Consider the following 18,418-nt stretch of genomic DNA (forward strand, 5'->3'; position numbering starts at 1 on the left):
AGGGAGTTAAAAGCAAGATAGAAGCAAAGTTGTCAGCATCATGATTTTGAATTACTAAAATTCAATCAAAGATTATCAATGTAATTTTATTAATACGAATTTGACTTTAATCCAAAGTGCATGAGTAAACTTTACATATTTCACCTAAACTTCTTCCACCAAAAACCCTCAGTCCACTACAGCAAACGAAAACACGCAACTACAGCCAAGTTTACTCTCAGTTAAATTCACTTTTATTTCACAGATGTTAATTGCTAACAAAGCTAAACAAATCTGAAGCTCAGATTCAGTCATTGAAACTTTTTCCAAAGACTTGGAGGAATGGAGTTTACCCATTTTTATCTTTTTTTGTCACTTCAACCGTTATTTCCTCTGCTTTGAAATACAAGATGTAACAGTGAAAACGTAGTTTCAGATTTTAACTTGTTTGACGTAATTTTAAGTTTTAAGCTATACATCCTCTGCATGAAACTCAATAAATATGTTAGTGTGAAAACAGACTAGAAAAATCTCATTAATCTAGAAATACCATTAACAAGAAAATTTCTTTCATAAATAGATGATTCTTGTCCGTGACCCACTCAAAAAATATTCTCAGATTATCACATTTTGCACAGATTACACAGCATTCTTGGATTCAGTCTAGATATAAAGAGAATCAGTTTACCCTTTTTATAAAAAAATGCCAGTTTTAAACATACATAGCTGAAAATGGAAAGCAGCCTTGGGAGCTGAATGTTTTTTATGCAGCTGAATTGAGACATACCAGAAGTAAATTAATTTCAGTGCTGAAGAGCATTTTAAAGCATTCTAGCAATTACACAGGAAGCTGGATGTAGTCACTATGAAGCTTTCAAACCAACTGTATCTTTGGAAAAGTCAGATTTAATACCACATTAGCTCACATTTTAATATATTTGGTAACTCTGCTGGAACACAGATCCTGCTTATTGCTTTGAAACATTCATTATCACTGAAATCTAGATGCTTGTCTAGAGTTCTTCATAGCCAAAATTAAAAAGATAAAATAGAGGACAGTAGGAACAAAGGCACATGGTTAATTTATAAAAGTATTTACAGGGTACTTTAACATTTATTTCTCTCTACTAGAATACAAAGAGAAAAGACTACTGAAACATGTTGAAGATCATCCGAAACGGGTGTTCTCCAGCTATCTGAGCAGAGGATCTTATACACCATTATTTCCAGAATAATATTCCTTGTTTTGAATATGGAATTCCCAAATATTAAAGTTCATAAATTTATTATTCCCCTAAGCACTGTGATACTTTAGTGCAACCCTCTTCAATGGTTGAAGCTGGCATAGTTAAGGCAGTCTACAAACAGTATTTTAAATTCAGCGCACAGTGTTTAATCATTGAGGTGCGTGGTCCTTCTCTGTATGGAAAGCTGTCTTCTGAAACCCTCATCCATGCCGTAATCCTTCTACCTGATGCAGCCTCAAACACAGCATTTAAACACACAATTCTCGCAGTGTTTGGGGGGTTTTTTTGGACGTGGGATGGGAGGAGGAGTCTAACAACAAGCTAGTAGCTCCATAAGCAACTCAGTAGGATGGTTAACATTGCTGAATTGTTTAGTACCCTCACTGTACATTGGCAACCTGTAAAGATTAGCACAACAAGATGCTTTTAAAACATCCATTACATTCAAATCTATAAGCACCCCATAAATCCTGGTACCATAATCTGCACTCCACTAACGGGTATTTTAACACAGTCTGTTACCAAAAGCAAATCAACTTTCCTAAGGCATTTCGCCCCACCATGAAGTTCACTGATGCACAAGTTCAAAAATCTCAATAAGAGGACTTAATCTCATTCTGGTTCCCCCCCCCCCCCTACAGACTTAAAGTTAGCATTTTAAACTTAAGCATTTTGAAACTATTACTCTCAACTATGGCAAAAGATTTTACTTTAGTAGTATGGAAACAGTTTCCATTAAACTTTAAAGGCTATGTCTTATTAAACGGTGACTACTGCTGCCTAGCTACAGCTGATAGGTGAGGGCACCAGAACTTAAGTAAGTTCTATAAAATTTCACAGAAGAAAAAAAAAAAGAAAAAAAAAATAACTGCATAGTATGCAATCCCTTTTTATTCATCAAAGCTGTCCATGTATATCCCAGGGTGGAAGACAGCAGAACAGCTGCTCAGCCTTCAGATGCACGTGTGTTTAGTGCTTGCTATAACATCTTTCTATCTTGCTTGTTGTCAAATCTCTTCAAACGATAAGTACAGAAGTGGGAAGGAAAAGATACAGGAAAATAGGATAGCATTTTCAGAAATGTCAATGTCCCTCAAAGTTCTCATTTGAAATATTACTATAAATTTATTTACGATGAGAGTCATCAGAAGACCATTCTTCTGGGTTTAAAATATTTTTTTTCTTTGAAAAAAAAGTAAACAAAAAGAAAACCGATCCACATTACTAAATCCACAGATGCTGTGGTTTTCCTGCCTGCCCCTCTCTCCTTACGTATGTCCATACTGATGACAGAGCCAGTTCAGAAAAGTCTAATCACTATCTAAATTAACAGGGTTGTAGTCAGGGTCATCCTCTTCATCCTCCAACTCTAGATCATCCATTTCTTGGAATAAAGATTCATCAACCTCCACGCTGTTTCCAGCTGCAAAGAACAGAAAAATAATTTATTTTAATGCAAGTAGGAAAACAGCACCTTAACAACAAAATACACGTTTTTTTCATACTCAGACTGCAATGTCAGTAACTATTAACTTACTTGGGCTTTTATATATCAAATGGATATAGAAAAGGAAACAGCACATTTTATCTCTTTACAGCTAAAGCACAGCTTTTTTCCCATACCAAAACCCAGACAAGAGAAATGTCACACAGGACCTCAGAATGCACTGGAAGAATGAAATTAACAATTACAATTCCCAGAAGCAGAGGTCCTTTCTCCCAGGTATTGTCAAAGTAGGAGCTCAGGACCTCACAGCTGGAACATGTGCAACTATCAGCCACAAGAACACATAGGGTTTATAAAAAAACCAAACTGTGCACACCATTTATATGCCTACATACACACATTTGCTTTCAGATTTCAATTTTAAAAGCAAGGTGAAGCTTTGCATGCTTTCACATTTCCTTCTGAAAGAGATGATGCTAACCTAAGGATAAAAATTGGGAACTACCACTGTTTTATTTATGTGCATCAGCAGCGACATCTTCTGGCCACTGGGTAAGTATCTATTTTTTCCACTGGATTTGAAAGAGCCTTTATAACCGTTTCCATCTAAAAGATAATGACATTATCCTATTTAAGACGTGAAAATTAGTATTACTTATTACATTGTACCATAATATTAAATTGCAGTTAGTAAATTGTTGCATTTATGATAAAATGCAAACAGCAATAAGGACAGGAGCTTTAATCACAGATAGCAACAGGATTGAAAGTTAACACATTAACCTCAAGACGTTTGGACAAAGAACCCAAATAAAAGTCTGCTCCTCCCTGTGACAGCCAAATGTTCCATCAACAACCCTTCTTCACTTTATGCGTTTTGAAGGAAGACAAGGTTAAGTTATGCTTTCTAACCAAAAGAAACTCGACTCCCCCATTACTGCCATTTCAACTTTATACTCACTGGTCTGATGTTCATAAACAACATTTTAATAAAAAAGAAGCTACTTGCACAGAAAATTCTTGACTCTCTTCTGCATTAGATAATGCAGCTACATTAAAGAATTCTCTTAAGTAAAAAAATAAAAAAATCAGGCTTTTAAACTAAGATAACTAAGATTCAGTACAGAAAATTAAACAAATACATGACTGCAAGTAGATTTATTTATCTCCAATAGATTTTCCAAGTTTAACATCTTTTGGCACAGGCTTATAAATTTTCAGCTGGCACCAGAGCAGATATTCACAGTAAGATAATAGACAAATCTGCATGAAGAAGAACTGGGTTGCATAGAAGCAAACTGACCAGCAAGATGTTTACTACTGGTGTGAAGGTTCAGAGAGAAGGAGACAGAACTTTAAGATCTGTGCTTAAGAATTAGGGTAAGAAGACTGGCTACTAGGAAAAAGAGAAAAAGCACAGTTTGGTTGTGGTTTATTTTATTTTGTTTTGCTTATTTTTGATTTTGCTTCCAGTCTATAAACACCTGAATAGAAGCAACAGAAATAAGATCAACTAAAGCTCAAAACCACAAATGAATACATTTTAGCATCTTGAAAATGGTTCGTTTGTTTTTGAAAGAAGTTAAAATCATGTCTGTTCAATCTGCAAAACTACTTCTTATGAGTTGCTCCAAAGTAAAAGTGATACTGAAGTAAGATGTTAAGTCAGAAATAAAGATTTTGCTTAGGAATTTTGACCTCTTTTAAGCCCCTGTCTTTCAGTTGTGGAAACAAACAGAAATTTACCTTCCTCCAAAAACTGGATGTCAGAAGTGTCAAGGTTGTGATCCATTTCAAACAGCTGTTTACCTAGAAATAAAAGACAAAATACTATATAAGCAAGTTAAATTCTGAAATAACTATCAACTAAGGCAACAATAGTTAGCACATATATTTTAGGCTTTTCAACTTAACCAATACAAGTAGTCTCTTCTTTTTTTTTAAGCTGCTCATTTCTGTAAATTCCCCATTCTGATATTTTGACTATTCATCCAGGATTCTTTCATGCCAAAAGGCTTCTCCTCCTACATGTGAAATGGGTCAGTTTCTTAGTCACTCTAATGTTACTAAGGCTTTAATAATTGGGATTGGAGAGAGTACTGCCCTACAGCCTCTACTCAGTCCTTACTGCTTTAGTCCTCATCTTGATTCCACAAGGAAGACTCTGTGGAAACTGGAAAGGAAATTCGCTGCCTCCATCTTTGTCCATACATCCTCCCCATTCAACAAACAACTTGGATCTACAAACAAGACACCAGCTCCTACACACACATCTGTGTGAAGGAAACATCACACAAGGCAAAGCATTTCCAATTAGACGTAGGGAAAGAAAAGCTCAGGACTTTTTCCACATAAACCACTCATCTTCCACCTATATTTGCGTTGCTTATGCAGTCTTCTGCTAACCAGACTGCCTAGTGTTCATCGTAAAACTTTTAAGACATCTTTAACTTCTACTGGGGTTATGCCCTTGGCGTCCAAGAAGAAGCCTTGTTTTAGTTTTGTAAAGGGGAGTTTCAATAAACTAGGCTTGTACAGAGGAAAACAGGCACAGCACACTAACAATATTTTTAGGACCAAGAAAACTGGAAGAACCCCAATTTCTACTCTCTCATCTCTGCAGATTCCCAAACACATTCCCTTCAAAGGGGAATCCAGCATGTCCCCTGCCCTGTACAGCTTTTCATTAAACTTGCCACCAATAAATTCCATCTGTCAAATTTCAGTCAAAATTAGCCAGAAGATTCAGTTTTCAGAAGGAAGGAGAAAAGATAACAGTGACAGAACATGAGGACATCAGGTTAAAAAGTAAATGCAACATCACAGGAGAACTAGTCCAAAGCTAAGCTGTGGAGAGTGTGGAGGAGGATGCCCAAGATTTAATTCTTACCTAATAATTTCCTCCACATTTTCCCCGCTAGCTAGAGAGTTTGCTTTCTGCTGGACAAACTGTGATAGCCAAAACACAAAGCCTGAAACCACTGCTATATTATTCTCCAAATATCAGAGCCATCGTAAGCTTATCACATGCAGCAGCAAGCTTCTGTGTTGCTTCAGTCCAGCAACAGCATCCCTAACTATTAGATTCACCTGCAGTTCTGCAGTCACTGTACAATTCGGTGCAATAAAGGCCAAGTCACTAAACTGATGCAGATTCTTCCTGTTCCTTAAAAAAAACCAGATATTTCTGCCAGAACAACGTTTGTCAGTAGCAGCTCTAAGTGGTATGTTCTGTTTGGAACAGAACCAAAGCAGCTTAAACACGCTTTGGGAACCGTAATGAGTCCAGCAGAAATTCTCAATCTATTAACTTTTTATTTTGCCCAAACCCAGCTCTCAGAAAGGCTTCATGTGACATCTGGGACAAGAATAAAATATTACATTAAGAGTTTATTTACTACCACCATCTTTCTATGTAAAAGTTACTTCTAGGCTTGTCACTCTAGTCCAGTAACACTACAAAAAGTTCATAGAATCACAGAATAGTTAGGGTTGGAAAGGACCTTAAGATCATCTAGTTCCAACACACCTGCCATGGGCAGGGACACCTCCCACTAAACCATGTCACCCAAGGCTCTGTCCTACCTGGACAGTTCAGTTTCAGGAAGAGTTAAAATCATACCGCTTAATTTATTTTTGCCTGCTTGTTCCTCTTCTTTCATTTTTTTCCTTTTTATTTCTAGGAGTTCTGCATCAAACTTTGCTTTCCAGTTTAGGAAATTCTCAATGGTAACAGGAGTGCCATGAAAACGTTGCTGAAAAATAAACCAAACAGAAAACAAGGCTGCAAACATAATTTGCAAAGCTGTGAATGAAGATGAGCATTCTCTTAATTATTTAAATTACAACACTCCAGAAGCACTGCTTGCTGTGAAGTATTCTGAGAAATTAATCCTAACCCTGAGAATACACAAAGAACACATTCTTGTTGGTTTTTGTCATAGGACTCTCCCTTCAGAGAGCTGTACTGAGGTAGAAATTCTCACAGAAAAAACCCAAGTACTACTTTCGGACCTACAGTGCCACAGTTAGCAACATACTACTAATACAGATTACCCATAAGCAGCATTTCTTACCAGCTCTTCACTGCAATTTACACCGAAATACTTTCCATTAAAGTACATTACCCCTTCTGTGTTGCTGAGACAGAAAGGAGTATTTTTGTTTTCCAGCTATTTTTCTGCCATTTTCAGAAATACTGAACTTTCCAAGTCCCACCACCCTCTACCTATTTCTGAGGAAGAAAGTGAAGACTCAGTAGCTGGTCTTACTACAGCACATTCCATGAATGGAAAAATTATTCCACAGTGGCTGGTAGAAAAGACATGTGTAAGGAAGACAAACGGGTCCCACTTCCACCTTGCCCACTCAGTCTACCAAGAAAGAGAGACTTCCTCAGACCCTGCTGCCTGTGTGCAGCATGCCATATTCCGGCTTTTATTGCTCCACATCCCCTTGTGCCTCTTCAAAAAACTGGCAACAGCAACTTTGATTTCATTTGCAAAAAATCCCTGCCCCTGCCTTACAGAGTAATGCTAGAAGGAATTGTGGACATTCAGTACATCTCCAAGAAGACTGCTTTAGAAAATGGGGGAGAAGGAATAACTTAAGTGGACTAAAGAATCTTTCAGTCCTTAAGTTTTAACTATATCAACTTTGATGTTCCCCTCCCACTGCAACTGAAAACTGCTCCTGCATCAAAACCCACATTCAAAAAAAGCAGGAAATTTTTAGTTGAAAACATTATTTTACATACTTTCTCTTCTTCTTCTGCTTCTCTTTCTTTCTGTTTCTTTTCCTCTTCTCTTCGTGTTTTTATTTGATCCACTATTTCATTTAATTTCTCCTGTACTGCTGAGACTAGAGTGAAGATCATTACCATTCCTAAATTTTCTTCTACCTACAACACAAAGAAGGCAACTTCAAATAGGAGAACCTCAAACCTTCAGCAGTTGAACACATGTTTAGGAAGCAGTATGATGTGCAAATGCAGATAACACAGCTGAGACACTCAGCACCAGCCTTCAAAGCCTGCTGTAAAACTCAAATCAATTGGTCAGTTACTCCAGTTAAAGTTACCCCTGAAATGGGTGTGAAGTAAAACACCAATGAACAACACCTGTCTATAATATGTTGAAAACATATTACAGACATCTGGAACACCTTTCCACTAATAAGGCAAAGCCCATTGTAAGAATACGGCTTCAAGATTTGATTATCAAAAATCACAAGAGACAACAGTCACTCAGAACTTCTCCTCTCCTGCAATGGCTTATTTATTCCTTAATCCCATTATATGACCCTTTGAAGCGGGACAGTTACCCATGAAAAAAAAAAAAAAAACAAAACCAAAACCATCACTTGATGGAAGGAAGGTCATAAGAATTAAACCGTAAAGAAAGAATGCTTATTGAACATACTATGGAAATTTTAATGCAGGGATGACTTGTCAAGGATTACTGAAACCAAGTAAGTGTTTCCTTCTCATTCCTTCACAATGCACTCTCACTGATCCCAAAGGCTGAAGAGTTCCCCCAAGTAATTATGTTATTGAAAAGAATCAAGAGCCAATTCAGCATTTTTTAATCTTTCCAAGTAAAATTATACTGGCTTGTTAATACAAATATATATATACACAGTTAAACAAATTCACCTTAAGCTAGAACTGCAGAAGAAGGAAAACCTTAGAGAATTTTCATTTCATTATCACACCTGTAGACACTGAATTAGCCCTATATATTAGCCTGTTAAAATAATTTACCTCAATAATGTCATTTACCAAACTCAAAGTTAGTCCCTACAGGAAGGAACAGGTTTCAAATCAATAGCACATACCTCAGGAAACAACTAATTTGTAGAGAAATTCAGGCCAAAGTTTTCAATGATGCCAAGCTGGATTGAGATATTCCATTTTCCTTACCTGTTGCTGTAGTAGTTTTATTATGTCCGTGACATCATTATCATCAAGATTCTCCTGTGAGACTATTTCATAAAGCGGAGTTTCATCAGGGTATTTCTCTCTATAGGTAAATTTAAGGGTTGTTTGGACAGCTACAAAATAAAAAAAAAAACACATTCTTAAGGTGATAACTCTATATAACTTTGTGTATTTTGCTACTGCATTAGCAGCTTAAATGTTTTTAAACATAAAATACCCCTGTCTTAAAGGAACAATCCTCTTACAGATATGTTAAAGCTACATGAACAGATTCAAACATAATGCAAGAGTTCTGAGAAATTAAGACAAAGTTTACCCTTATAAAGCTATTGCAGGCTATTAATGTCTGAAAAGTCTTTCTGAAGACTGGAAAACCTTCAGTGGTATGGTAAGTACTAAAGCAGTAATCTTCTTTCTCCCCTCATATTCCACTTAAAGCTGGAGAAAACAAGGAAGAGTCCTAATAAGAGATCTAGAGAGAATCTCAACATATTAATTCTTTAAATTCTGTGTACCTGACTGGACTATCAACCTCTGTGTTGAGAACCAGGGCTCCACATAAACTATATGACAAGGACAACGTCCAGCATAAGTTATTAAGCAGAGAACTGCCTAAATAGAACACATTCAATCTGAAGACTCTCAGAGCCAGGATAACATGGAAACAAGGCAAAACAGAACCAAGTCCTTTCATGCATCCTGACAGACTATCATGGAGTATTCTTCCTTTACTTTTAGACTCACAATTCTGAGAGCCAGCAGTCCCTTCAACACAGACACCTGCTCTGAGCACAACCTGCTCCTTTAAAACTGAAGGAGATGACACCAGTTTCTTCCTTCTGATACAGACCAGCACCTTGCAAACTTACTTGAAGCAAGGCTTGCTTACAACGAGCCCACACAACCACTGACACCCAACAAATACACCAGGACTTGGGACCTTTGGGTCTTCGCTTTGGAACTTTTCCTTAAGGGCTTCATATTCACAGGACACAGACTCAACTATTCAATGTAGCTGATATACATACAGTTGCTAAGAAAAAACCCCAACAATCACCTCACAACATGACTGTAAGCTGCTATGCGGATGATGACAACCCACACTTTACAAAGCTTTACAAAACATTTGAGATTCAGCATGTCAGAAAGTAGCCCTAGTGAGAGAGCACAACCTTCCTGTAAACTAAACACAGACTGCTGGAATCCTTGAACTACATTTTCTGAGTGCTTGCAGAGGTATACCTATTGCTGGCAATAGAACTAGGCTTACACAGAAACCCTCCTATAGACATTTAAGACATGGTCAACTTACTTTCACCATTTTCTCCTGCTTCAGATGTCACAGTGATCGTGAAAGTTGTTGGATTTTCTGACAATACTGTTTGAAGAAAAAAAAAAAAGACAGATTGCTTGAATCAGACAACTACTTCTTCACATCATTAAACCTGAACTTCTGAAGGACTAATGAAGCAAGGAAGCTCCTGATAAAGTGTTAACAGCCTTTTTACTCTATTAATAAATACTTTCTAATTAACAGTTATCTTTCACATGGTGTGAGTTTGGAGAGCTCTTTGAGTGATACCATATAATGATACCGTAAAGTTCCTGGTTTGGAAAGTTCTCTTTTGGAAGTTTAATTTTCCAAGAAGTGCAAATCTACTTACTTACCATCAAAAGACCTATGTTAGTGCACTCAATGTCTGCAGAAAGCTCCCAAGCCAGTTTGCTTTACTGCGCTAATAATATGTGTGATGAGGATCCACTGCACTCTTAACCCTGGACTATTTTGACAGTATGCCTGCACCTACTTCTATATTTAAAACAAAGAGTGAATACATAATGCTTCCTTTCAAGAATGTACTACATGAAATTGCATGAATGAGGCAGCCAGAAGACAGATAACAAGCAGCTCTATAGAGACACTCAAAGTGCAAGTCTTGTGATCTAAAGTTTCAGACCAGAAACCTCACTGCACAATGGTGGGTTGCCGATCACATCCTCAAATAAGGACTGCTCTGTATCACTGTTACAACATACGTCCACTCAAGTATACATGCTCTCTCAGTATTAACTGAGTTTTGCCTAATTGCTAATATACTGCTACTAGTCCCACATTTTTTCTCCCTCTTCTTTTAGACATAAGAATATTATGTGAACAAATAGTAACATAGAGTAAGCATCAGAGGCTACATGAAAGTATATTATTTCCACATCAGTATCAGTGATGCAGCATCCCCAGCTACCAAAGATCAAATCATATACCTTTGAGATAAAACTGAAGAACCTAAAAGATTTTCAGATTAAAGCAATAGACAAATATCTGTGTGATGAAGTTATTGCTAACCAAGACACTGTGGGACTTCATGCACAGTGGATACAGTACAGGAAGGAAACAAAAAACACACAGATTTTGTCACTGTTAAGATTCTTGCATGTTGAGCACCCCAAATCACTTTGAATTAGTTTGCATGGTGGATACTCCTAATTGTGTGACAGTGACTAGGAAGCTCTGAAAACCTAATGACCAAACATATCCATCAGTTTGAAGTTTTAGCAATAAAGCATACTGCACCTAGGAATTAGAGCTCGACTTTGTCCTACCATAGATGTGCAACAGAACAAGCCAGATACTGGCAATGCACTTAAAAGAGAAAACCATCCCCAAGCACCCCAAAACACCGGGTGCGTCACGGCTGTGAGAAGCTGCTACCAGAGAGGGAAACTGGCCGACACACAAGCCCAAATCCCACTTAGGGCCGCATCTTTTGAAAGGCTTGTCCGAAGAGCATCCTTCCCCCAGCCGCAGCGGCGCCGGCACACCGGAACGGGTGCCAATGCCGGGCTGCCACACCTCGGGCACCGCACACAGCAGCCGCTCAGACCGGCACAGGAAGCGGAAAGCAAGCAAAACCAAAACACAAACCACTCGACCCGTGCAGCTAAAAGCCGGTGGACACCCAAGGGGGGTAGCCCAGGCAGGCACGGAGCGGCTGTCGCCCGGCGGGGCCTCCCACTTCTCCCTCATGCGGGCTCCGCGTGGCGCGGGCCCCGCCGCAGCTCACCCGTGAACGAGTCCGGATAGATGGACTCCAAAGCCTCCAACTCGTTACGCTGCTCCTCGCTGTAGTCGGTCATCGTCGCCTGCCGCCGCCGGCCATAGGCCGTCCGCACCGCGAAACGACACCCGCCCCCCCGGTGCCGCGCATGCGCACTTCTCTCCGCCATCGGCTGGACATGTCTGGCCGCGCCGTCCCGCTCGATCGGTGGTGGATGGCTTTGGGCTGAAAGGAAGGAAGGAGGTGTTGAGTTGTGTTTGCGTGAGGTGAAAGGAGAAGGGTTGTCGTGAGGGTCTAGGCAGTTGTCTTTACCGCTTTTAGGTTGACCTCTCTCTGGTCAGCGGATTCCAGTACGTGCTGCTTGGGTTCAGCTGTGGGCAGAGCGGGCTCGATGTGTTCACCCGCTTGCACGTGGCGTGTCCCAAACATCCTGCCTCCATCGCCTGCGCCACGGGTGCCCTGGGCTTCCGCCGCCTGGTGGAAATAGCGGGGGTTCCAGTAGGTGAGGTGGGCGGGCTCCCGCCTGAAGAGACAGGCTTCAGCGCTGCTGTAAAAAGTGCGTTGCTGGCGGGCAGGTCTTCGCTCTTTGCCATTGTTTCACAGAAAATTAATAGGGGTTAGCAGCCTGAAGGGGATTCAAAAGCGTTGCGCTAGAAATAGCGTAAGCGTGCCATGGAGGCAGCTGAACGTGGTTTTAGCCTGAAATTTGAAGTCAACATAGCTGGGAAAAAAAACAGTTGAGGGTACAGCTTGGAGTTAAAAACACCTGCTTTTAATCAGGAAATATTCCCAGGAAATGTTCCCAGTGATTTCTGAAGTCTCTGCTGCATAAGCAGCGTTGGTGGTTGAGCAGAACCCAAGTCATCAAGGCTAGCAATAGTGGGAGCCCCCATACTTGGAGATTACCCACAAGGATGAATTTAAGACTGTTGTGAGGGTTAAGCAACAGCAGATGCTGATGGGTGCTTGGTACACAGAGTAATTCTAAGGTACATCAGTTCCCTGGGCATATGGCCAGCACTTTTCCCTCAGGTGCATTTTGCAAGGCCAGAGTTTCCAGAAAACTTTTACCATGGACATAATCATTTTCACTTCAAGTGAGCAGACCGCAATTCTGAATTGATTTTGGGTAAGATGACTCAGGTTTTAGCAGGCACAGTTAGACTGTTCAGTACCAACTCATTGATTTTTCTGTAATCACAAATTCCTTTGAAAGCAGTGCCATCACTTTCAATCCATGGCATGTTTCAGGGAGCAGGGGAGTGAAGGGAAATACAACAAATCACCTACAATACTCAGCTTTATTTAGTAGATTAATATATGCTAACAGGGTGATAGGCTATTTGTATGCTGGCAGGTTGATTTCAAAATGATAGGTAACAGCCAGTACTTCCAGTCAGCATTTTAAGTGAAATCAAACAAACACACACACACACAAAAAAAACCAACAAAAAACCAAACAAAGCAACAAAAGCCACAGGGAAAATAGTAATTGGGACAAAATTGGAAAATATGAAGTTGAATTTGAAAGTTAATTTGTTTAGAAAGTAGTTAAAACAATTTGACAGCTCACTCTTAGCTGCAAAATATTGCACCATTTTATAGGGGTAATTTTAATTTAAAAAAATCCAGGTATGTTGCACCTGGAAAATAAGGGAAGAAGTGAAAAGAACCCAAACCCATATAAAGACAGTCATTTGTCATTTGCATCTGGACATCAGCATAGTTTTTTTTTTGCCAAATGTTCAGATACACAAATCAGTTGCGTGTCTTCCAGATACACAGTCTTCCATTTTGAATAAAAAAATCACAAAGGATTTTAAAACTTAGAGATTGTGTCTACTAACCAAGGTACTTTGCTTCCTATGGAGTTCATATAAACTGCTCTACTGCAAGGATCAACCCACCACATACGTGAAAGTTTAGGATTCACGTGAAATACATATGTGGGAATTTGTAACAATTTTAGTGATGTAAAATATGCATCATTCTCATTATTCAGTACATACATCATTTGCAATTGCTAGTGTTTGTTTTTGTTTAGAAGTTTAATTCTTCATGACTAAACACATTTACCAAGATCTACAATTTAACATACTTTGGCTTCTTCATTTTTTACTAAGATGTAGTAAATAATTCTATTTTTGCACTTGAGTACTTGAGTCATTTATTAACAGCAGATAGCATCATACAGTCTAGCATATGGCTTTGTAGCACACACGTGCACATGGCAAGGCAACACAGGAAGCATTAGGAAAAACTCCGTGTATGGATTCCACCTTCCCCCCTCCACCTTTAGAGTTCAAAACAGCTGCACAGGGAGTTAGAAAGAAGATGAGAGGCAGTAATATGACATCATACCATACTGAATTAACAGAACATCATGAAACCTTCTCGCTAAATTCAGTAGGTTTTAATCACAGTAGCGTGACTACATTGCAAGTTTTTCACAGGCAAAGCAAACCTTGCACAGAGAGTGAGATTTGTATCCCATCCAGATTTGCTATTAGTATAGTAGGCAAGTATACAAGTACCAAAGAGGTTTTCAAGTCTATCTAGAAGGATTAGGAGGCTGACCTTATTACTGCTTTCAGCTGAAATACATTTGAACTTGTATTTTCCACATGTAAGCGTTCATACAGCTGATATATGTCACACTCCTTCATCCTGCGCTTCTTAGTGGGCATTTTATCTCCTGACCAGAACTGGGAGTTCGCTTAACACTGTATCTAGGCTTAGTCTTCATTGCAGAAGCTTCCCCTGCTTCTGTGTTGCTGTAGGCACAAGCTTTGCTTCTGGTTAGCTCAGTATATTCACACAATACAAGAAAAATGCAGAAGAGAAAAAATAAGGCATTTCTGCTAGGGGGCACTAAGACAACGCTGAATAACTGCTTTTGTTCTGTACAGAATGGACTGACTCCTAGGATTCAATCAGGGCCTAGCTATTAATTTTTAAAATTTATATATTTTTTTTTAATGGTAGGAAAGAAGCAGCATTTAGGAATGAGTTTCTCTCCTAGTACATACACATCCTTTTAGTGCAAATATTAGAAGGCGGGGAGCTGCAGCTTTAAACAGCCCACCCTAATCTAGACAAACAGACCCACAGGAGTTAGGCACCATCAGGAAAGGTATTTGTAAGTGTGTGCTAAAGGACTAAATTAACAAGATGTACTTGATCACATACTGTACATAGCAATGCAATAAGGCGCTGGAAAGTATCAGATCTGGCTGATGTCCTGCTTATCTGCAAGGTGTTCATGGAGGTGTGGCCCTCAGACCTGTGTTCTGATCACAGGGTCTTCATCAGTCTTCAAGTATTTCCCATTTGCAGACCCCTTGAGTGCCCAGTCGTGGAGGAGACTGTAGTCGTAGTGCTCTGCATCCACTCGTTTCAGAAAAGCTAGTCCAGAAATGGCTTGCCACTCCTTGAGAGATGGGATACGGATTTCCTTTACATTTTCACTCCCTGGGGCAAAGCCAAAGAACTTCCTTACATGCTTCATGGCATAGAGCCTGGAGTGCTGGTCTGTTGCTTCGTCAAAGAGCTCCTGCTCATTGTGGACATAGCTGCTCCAGTATCTGAAATGTAGAAAGCTGAGTGGGGAGAAGCAGCTTGCCAGGCAGTAAGACAGGAAGACAGTGATGACTACCACAGCAATCAGAAGCCAGCCAGCCACCTTACAAAGAAGAAGAAGGAATCTGTTACAGCTGAAAATACTCAGTGGTAAATTCTGAGAATCAGAAAATCCATAAGATGATCTTTACTTGTTTTTTCTGAATAAGGTTAACAACACAGAAGCCTGGTAAGTTTGGTTTATGTGGAGCTCTTGCAGGCACCTTAATCATGTGTTTCTTACCCTTGAATAAAAAACTTCATACCCTCCCTGGCTTTTGAACTTGTATTTGTCTTACTTAATCATACTTTTCAAGATACTATGAAAAAAAAAAATATTCTGCAGTAGCAGATAACAACCAGGACAAACAAACATAGTAATTTAGACGCCTAAAGTTCAGTTCCACTTACAGGAACAAAGCAGGCTTTGAAACACAGATTTGGCACTCCAGAGGATACTGATCCTGTTTTATTCTAACACTTTATCTGCTGGATTAAGTCTAGTTCTCATCATGAGAGATACAAACAACAGAAGCAACATGAATTACTCACCTGTGACTGGTATCGGAGTAGGAGAATAACTTCATCTCTTGCCCGGGTCAGCTCTGGAGAAACTAACTGACTGCATGGAAATGCAGCCAGTATCCTTCTACGTTCACTGGCAGTAATATTAGGATTAGCTTCATAATAATGCACAGGGACATACTCACTCACAGCACACACATAATAAGAACCATTTATCAGGGTGACTGCCAGCCAGGTTACTGGAGCAACCAGTGCTCTCCCAGTGATGCTGCATAAGACAAAGCAGACCAGTTTGCATTGCAGTGATTGGTTTGGTCTAGTCTGTCCCTCAAGAGACCTTTTGCCTGTAACCAGCCTCCAAGTCTGGTTATTCAGCGCATAGCCAACAATCAGAAGAATAAGTGCAGGAACTCCAAGGAAAGCCAGCCCATAGATAAGGTTCTGCCCAACATGACAGGGACAGCTGAATGTAAAAAAAGAGAAAAGCTGCTGCCCACCAATTGTTACTATTGCAATTATAGCATTAGCAATAACAACCTCTTTGCCTTTTAGAAAAATTAACCATTTTGGAAGGAAAGTCATTTTATATCTTACCCTAAGCCAAGTCTAAATTTGTAGGTCTAGTTAATGGCAGAATAGAACTGAACAAACTCCAGCAGCTTAAAAAAGCCCAAACACACCACTCAGAAACTTCCCAGAAAATTCTCTCTCTCTCCTCCCACAAGTTTTCTGTTCAAGCTTGTTTGCTAGCTTTAAATATACTTACAGTTATCAAATCAGGTGTTTTAATTGATTAAATTATTTATCTCAGCCATTGTGGAACACAGCTTTTAGGCAGTTGGTAGCACTGCCAGCCCCTTGCTAATTGTCTGAACCTAAATAAATTCTCCCTACTTTTTGGATGACATGCAGTGCTGCCAAACTGATAGCTATCTTCTCAGGGTTAATTAGCAAGCTGTTAATCAGTGGCTATTAGCAGAAGCATGGCATGGGACTAGGGGGAAAAAACCCAAAAGAGATCTTTCAGGTATTCTTCATAAAAAAACAACCAAACAAAGCCTTGTTAAGTGGACTGATTATAAAACCCAAAACTTTTAAAATAAAACCAGAAAATATCCCATCAGTTTCACGAAGTTTGGAATCCCAGTGCTGGTTTATGTCAGTTCTGGGGCAATTTGTTTTCCAAACCCTGGAGCCTGAGCTGTAGGTAGCTGATAGACCATGAGGATTTTAGTGTTCCACCTGTAGGTGGCAGGAAGCTAGCTTGTCTCTTTTCCTGACAGGGTTGAATGTTGTCTTCGGGAAGTTTTGGGTTGGTTTTTTTTTTGACAGTGTGTAATCTGCTGTTCATACAGTGTAAAACCAGCTTCAGACACGCCCATGATAATAGCTGGTGGTTATATAGTGTGCTTTTGACTACAAGGTTTAAGATTTTCTTTAAGTATTGTCAGGCCCGTTCTGTGGACAGAGGTAGATAGAAATTTTTCAGTTAAACATTTCCAGAAATGGTTTCTGAATATTGGGATGTATAATCTGTGCTCTCATCGTTTCTCACAAAACAAGCCTGAAACGGAGGTTTGTTAAAAATGTTTTGTTCCTGGTAAGTTTCTCCAGGTTGCACTTTGTCTTACGGTCACACTGTCCAGTAGTTCTGCACATTGCATATCCTCGGCTGATCTGAATATGCGAAAAGTTGTGTTAAAGTTCTGAGAAGTCTATTTGTATGGCAGAGATGCTGTCACGGCTGATAGGCACACACATGGATAGCATGTTATACACATCTTGCCCAAGACTTTGTTCCTCCAGTGAGCTGTTAGGGTGGGCACCTGCTTGTTACCCCAGTCACAAGCTGTGAAAGAGGTCCTTGCTAGTAATTAGCTTTCAAAACTATGTGACGCCATTGGACAATATTAAAAGTGATAGAGAAACATGCTGAAACATCCAGCATCACTTTGCCACAGCTTTTCTGGAACCTGTTGTTGATCGTTTGGGCAGAGTAGTAAAACAACAAAATCCTGGTGCTGTCTGAACACTGCCATTTGGAAGCTTCATTTTCTTTCAGTTTCACAGGAGTTTCAGTAACTTTTTTTGGTTTTTTTTTCCATTTACTGGTGGCATTATAGTTAAGAAAAAACCCACCTCCTTTAAATTCAATGTAATAAACCCATCAAGCTTTAAATTCAGTGTAATAAACCCATTACAGAATTATTTTGAGGGTGTTTTTTTTTAAGAGTCTTCCATTATACCTCAGTTCATTTTAAAATCTCTGATTGCTGCTGAGCTTTCTTTGGGAACCCATGTCTTATTTGGTTTATAAGGGAGGAAGGCTTTTCCAAGCATCACTTGTTTACTCAAGAAACACATTAGATGTGAAACTGGAGAGATGTACAACACTGAAATATTCATAGTCAGCCTGAAGCTGTTGAATGAGGCAATTTATACAATCAATACAGCAACTTCGTACTGCTGCATTTTCACTTTGGCATTTGCTTTCATGCTATGCCGTAAATAATCCTGCTGGGTCATCCTATTATGGAAAAAATTACAGGGTTGGATCCAGTTAAGAGCTTGGGCGGTGCATCAGACCTGGAAGTACTTGCCTTTTCAG

The 18,418-nt window shown here is 39.4% G+C and overlaps 2 protein-coding genes and 1 long non-coding RNA gene across 3 annotated transcripts; 1 reads left to right on the forward strand and 2 right to left on the reverse strand.

Moving 5' to 3' along the window:
- Positions 1 to 210: 210 nt before the first annotated feature.
- RWDD1 (RWD domain containing 1) lies at positions 211 to 11,821 on the reverse strand. Its single transcript, XM_061460058.1, has 7 exons — positions 11,674 to 11,821; positions 9,924 to 9,989; positions 8,594 to 8,724; positions 7,430 to 7,573; positions 6,296 to 6,428; positions 4,420 to 4,482; positions 211 to 2,649 (listed from the first exon to the last, which is right to left on the reverse strand). Exons 1-7 carry the CDS (start codon positions 11,744 to 11,746, stop codon positions 2,537 to 2,539), a joined length of 723 nt encoding a protein of 240 aa, XP_061316042.1. The 5' UTR covers positions 11,747 to 11,821; the 3' UTR covers positions 211 to 2,536.
- LOC133272667 (uncharacterized) lies at positions 5,574 to 6,447 on the forward strand. Its single transcript, XR_009744508.1, has 2 exons — positions 5,574 to 6,138; positions 6,272 to 6,447. It is a non-coding gene; the product is annotated as an uncharacterized LOC133272667 (long non-coding RNA).
- A 3,108-nt stretch (positions 11,822 to 14,929) lies between the features above and the next one.
- On the reverse strand, positions 14,930 to 16,494 carry CALHM4 (calcium homeostasis modulator family member 4). The gene is made up of 2 exons (XM_061460073.1): positions 15,838 to 16,494; positions 14,930 to 15,349 (listed from the first exon to the last, which is right to left on the reverse strand). The coding sequence occupies exons 1-2, from the start codon at positions 16,390 to 16,392 to the stop codon at positions 14,945 to 14,947; spliced, it is 960 nt and encodes a 319-aa protein (XP_061316057.1). The 5' UTR covers positions 16,393 to 16,494; the 3' UTR covers positions 14,930 to 14,944.
- Positions 16,495 to 18,418: the final 1,924 nt, after the last annotated feature.

This window comes from Pezoporus flaviventris, unplaced genomic scaffold (assembly GCF_033815535.1).
Source record: "Pezoporus flaviventris isolate CSIRO_AGI_PZ_B2104156 unplaced genomic scaffold, CSIRO_AGI_Pfla_v1 ptg000031l, whole genome shotgun sequence".
NCBI lineage: Eukaryota > Metazoa > Chordata > Aves > Psittaciformes > Psittacidae > Pezoporus > Pezoporus flaviventris.